At 43.2% G+C, this 5,000-nt stretch overlaps 1 protein-coding gene across 1 annotated transcript in view; it reads left to right on the top strand.

Annotated features, from left to right (window-relative positions):
* Positions 1–5,000, top strand: part of LOC119580545 — a gene marked incomplete in the record, with an annotated part of 127,471 nt that overhangs the window by 106,910 nt on the left and 15,561 nt on the right. Inside the window, 1 exon segment of the mRNA XM_037928663.1 lies at positions 939–1,114. Coding sequence (XP_037784591.1) covers positions 939–1,114 — 176 coding nt within the window.

Here is a 5,000-nt window from a genome sequence, read left to right as displayed (position 1 = left end):
ACTTGACCTGAACTTTTACTGTAGTTATGGAGCGTGTTATTGTTATTGTTGTTGATATTGTATGGGGGAGGAACTCTTGTGGTCTCTAATACTATCGTTAGTATTAGTTTTATGGCTTTTGTTACAGCTGAAATGCCTTTCTTTATCGGCGAGATTATTGGGATTAATATCTTGATGCTTTTGTTACAACCTCTGCCCTTGATATTATCGTCACTACTGTAAATTCGAAATATAATAATCGCCGCTGTTGGTATGACTGTTCGATTTTCGTTCGATATGAATTGGGAGGAGAATAACGCTGGTAATAAATAATGGAAGAGACGGACCAACAACAATAATTAGAACTACTGTTTAACTAGAAAAAAAAAAAAAAAAAAAAAAAGAATATGGCCTCTCAGCCTTTTTTATAGTATGCCAGGTACTACTATGCCTCTACATCTACTACGGTTACTTCTCCTCTGCTACTTATAATACTTATATTTCCACTGCTATCATCCTCACCGCAATTACAACTTCTACAATTACTACTGCTGCTATTATTGCTACTACTGCTATTACTGCTACTACTGGTGCTACTATTATTATTACTACAACTACTGCTACTATTACTACTACTACTATTACTACAAAAACAACTTCTACTACCACGATTATTATTACTACTCCATTTTATCACTACTTTTTGCATTAATAACACTTTTTTTGTTAAGTATTGCCGCTTATCAGTACAGTTTTTTTTTTTTTTTTCTTCTTTTTTCTTTTTTTGGAACATGTGTTGAATATATGTTATACTGTATTTTCATACGACTTTTATTACCACCACTGTTACGATTAGTACTTATATTATTCTTGCAATAATACGCCTACACTGACATTTACCCCCCCCTCTCCCCTCTCCCCTCTCCCCCCTCCCCTTCCCTCTCGAAATCCATTCACAGACATCGAGGGCGACAAAAGCTCGAGTACGAGATCGTCCTCGGAAGAGACCACGACGGGCGAAGGAGGAGACCCCCTGGAGGAGAACACCTCTCAGGCGTCTTCAGAGGAGCCCGGGGCAGATAGCCTTGCGGAGGAGATCATCCACGCTACGGCCACGAGGATTTTCCTGAGGGAGGTAAGCGTTAAGGGGAAAGGTAGTTTGGATGTCTGTTTCTCTCTCTCTCTCTCTCTCTCACTTACTTTCTCTCTCTTTCTCTCTCTCTCTCTCTTTCTCTCACTTACTTTCTCTCTCTCTCTCTCTCTCTCTCTCTCTCTCTCTCTCTCTCTCCTCTCCTCTCCTCTCTCTCGTCTCTCTCTCGCTCCTTTCTCTCTCACTCCTCTCTCTCTCTCTCTTCCTCTTGTTCTTTGTCTGTCTGTCTGTCTGTCTGTCTGTCTGTTTCTCTGTCTGTTTGTCTATCTCTATGTCTGTCCTTGTCTCTCTCTGTCTTCTCTCTCTTTTCTCTCTCTTTTCCTCTCTTCTTTTCTCTCTCTCTTCTCCTCTTCTCTCTCTCTCTCTCCTCTCTCTCTCTCTCTCCCCTCTCTCTCTCTCTCTCTCCTCTCTCTCTCTCTCTCTCACTCTCTCTTCTCTCTCTCTCCTCTCTCTCTCTCTCTTTCTCTCTCTCTTCTCTCTCTCTCTCCTCTCTCTCTCTCTCTCCCCTCTCTCTCTCTCTCTCTCTCTCTCTCTCTCTCTCTCTCTTTGCCTGGTTTTCTTCCTGCTTCAGAACTTCAGGAAAGTAATTACTCACATCTGCTGTTTTTCCTGACTTGGGCGAAAAAATAGGAGAAAAATCGGCCGAGTTGTTGTGCCAAAAATTCATCGCAATTTTGACAGTTTCCTCTCTCTCTCTCTCTCTCTCTCTCTCTCTCTCTCTCTCTCTTCTCTCTCTCTCTCTCTCTCTCTCTCTCTCTCTCCTCTCTCTCTCTCTCTCTCTTAATCTCTGATCTGGATGAAATGTTCCAAGAACAATTTGAGTATTAGCTTATGTAAGATCAGACATTTTACTAGCTTTATATCTCATTTACACGCAGATGTACACACGCACAGAAACACGCGCACACACATACACACCTAAGAACACAAACACACTCACACACACACACATACATACACACACACACGCACACACACACACACACACACACACACACACACACACACTCACGCACGCACACACACACACAAACACAAACACACGCACACAAACACACACACACACACATACTGTACATAGCATTTCATCCCAATTACCACCATTTTCACAAACATAATTTGATACTGAAATCAGAACACAACATGGGAAGGTGAGGGGGAGGGAAGGGGGGAGAAGGATGAATGGGGAGGGGGGAGTGGAATACGAGGAAAACTCAGGGTAAGGGAGAGGAGGGGGAGAGAGAGGTGGGGAAACGGGGTGGGGGTGGGGGAGGGGAGAAACACAACACAAAATAACCGTTATACTAAAAAAAAAAAAAAAAAAAAAAAAAAAAAAAAATATTTCATTAGCAGTTAACGTCAAGTGATTGTTATATTCGCTCATTATGCGATAATTAGACTCTTAAGGGTGTAACTCAAACGGGGGCTCATTTACCTCTGATGCAGGCGATTATGGCCGAGCTAAATTATTTTGATAATTATGGCCACAAAACTGCTTTTGGTGTTGTGGCTAATCTTTGCGTCACGGCTCGGGCGGCTGAAAAGGAGGGGGGAGGGGGGTGAAGGAAGGGATGGGGGGGAGGGAGGCAAGGAGGGGGTTGGGCGGCTGAAAAGGAGGGGCGGGGGGAGGGAGGGGGGGGAGGGAGAGGGGAGGGGGGAGAAGGAGGGGGGTTGGGGGGAACTGGAGGAAGGGAGGGAAGACGGAGAAGGTAGGGGTGGAGATGTATGGGTTGGGGTGGATGAGGGGGAGGAAGGGGAAGGGGATGGGGAGGAGGCGGGGGGAAGGAGGGAGGGAGGGCGAGAGGAAAGAGTAGTGGTGGAGAAGGAAGGAATTGGGAGGGAGAAGGAAAGGGTGGTGAAGGGGCGAAAGGAGGAAATGAAAGGGGAAGAGAAGGAGGGGAGGGGCGAAAGGAGGAAATGAAAGGGGAAGAGAAGGGGGGGAGGGGCGAAAGGAGGAAATGAAAGGGGAATGTAAGATAGGAGGGGTGAGGGTATTTCGTTCATTTATCAAAAGGAATGATCCCTGGGCTAATCAGCCGTGGCATCCCAAACAACCCTATTTGGGATGCGATCAAGAGCTATCAAGGAAGCAAAGTAAAAAAACCCAAGTCTTTTTTCTTTCTTTCTTTCTTTCTTTCTTTGCTCGTGAAGTTGTATCCAACTAGGAATGCTATCTCTACCGTTTGTTCAGTAGGATTAAACTTCCGCCAGACATACTCTGCATCTGCCGTGAACTACTGATAAAAGCCTTCTGCAGAAACCACTGCCCTGGTGCCAGCATCCTCACCGCAACCATGGCACGGGGTATGGGGGGTGAGGGGGGAGGGGGAGGTGATATGTGGGGTCGAGGGAGTAGGGGATGTATGCAAGATTAAAAAAAAAAAAAAAAAAAAAAAAAAAAAACGTGAGGTATTGGCAACAGAACAAGGAGAACGGGGTGTGGAGTACATGTTATAGGGGGGGGGGTAAGGAGTGGGGAGGGAGAGGGAGTAAGTGGGGTGGAGGTGGATAAAGATGAGGTATGAGGGAGGGGAATAGGAAAGGGGTTTTTGTGTGTGTGTGTCTGTATGTGTGTGTGTGTGTGGTTTTGGTGTGTGTGTGTGTTGTGTGTGCGTGTGTGTAAAGAGAGTCTGTTGGGGGGTTTGTGGGGTGTTTGTGTGTGTGTGGTGTGTGTGTGTGTGTTTGTGTGTGGTGTGTGTGTTTTTGTATTTGTGTGTGTGTGTGGTGTGTGTGTGAGAGAGAGAGAGATAGTCTGTGTGTGTGTGTATGTATGTGTGTGTGTGTGTTCAAAGTGTTATTGGTACAAATGTAGTCTATGTGTTGATGGGCCGATAGCACATACGCTCGGGGGCTGCGCTTTAAAATACAATCACACTGTGTGAAATCAAAATGTGTGTGTGTGTGTGTGTGTGTGACTCGCGCGCGCGTGTGTGTGTGCGTATTTGTGTGTGTTTATGTGAGGTCTCATCTCTGTCCGCAAATCTACATAGAGATCATGGAACATATATGTGAAGACGCGTGTGTGTTTATACGTCCGAGATGATATATGCATAATCTATCTTAGATAATACATATTTATCTATCTGTCTATCTCCCCATCTATCTATCTATCTATATGTCTATCTTTCGTTCTTTTTTTTGTGTGTGTATGTGGGGGGGGGGGAAGAAAAGCAATAAGGACCAAAGGGAAAGGGGAAAAAAGTGATTAAAGGATAAGAGAAGAAGGCTGAGAAATAAGGGAGAAGAATGAAAAAAAAATAGAAAAGGGAGAAGAATAGGAGAGGAAAAAAGGAAGAGAAGGAAGAGGGGAATGGAAAGAAAATAAGGAAAAGGAAGGAGAGGAAAAAGGGGAAGGAGAGGAAAAGGAAGAAATTTATAATAAGAAGAGGAAGGAGGGAAAAAGGAAGTAGGAGAGGAAGAAGACGAAAAAGAGGTAGAAAAGTAAGAAAAGAAAAAGGAGGAAAACATGAAGAAGAATGTATCATAAGAAGAAAAAAAAAAAAAAAAAGGGGGAAGGAAAGGAAGAAAAGATAAAAGAAGAAGGGACGAAGAAAAGGAAGACGAAGAAAATAAGAAGATAGAAGGAAAAGGGGAAGAAGAAAAGGAAAAGGCAGAAAATAAGAAAAAAGAAGAAGGTGAAAAAGAAAAGGAAGAGGAAGAAGAAGAAGAAAAGAAAAAAAAAGGAAGAAGAAAAGGAAAAAGGAAGAAGAAGAAAAGAAAGAAGAGGAAGAAGGAGGAAAAAAAAGGAAGAAAAAAAAAGAAAAAAAAAAGAAGAAAAGAAAAAAAGAAAAAAAAAATAAAGAAAAAAAGGAAAAGAAAAAAAATAAAAAAAAAGGAAAAAAAGGAAAAAAGGGAAAAAAAGGGAAAGGGG

Source organism: Penaeus monodon, chromosome 14 (assembly GCF_015228065.2).
Source record: "Penaeus monodon isolate SGIC_2016 chromosome 14, NSTDA_Pmon_1, whole genome shotgun sequence".
NCBI lineage: Eukaryota > Metazoa > Arthropoda > Malacostraca > Decapoda > Penaeidae > Penaeus > Penaeus monodon.
This window is presented reverse-complemented; position numbering and strand designations above follow the sequence as displayed.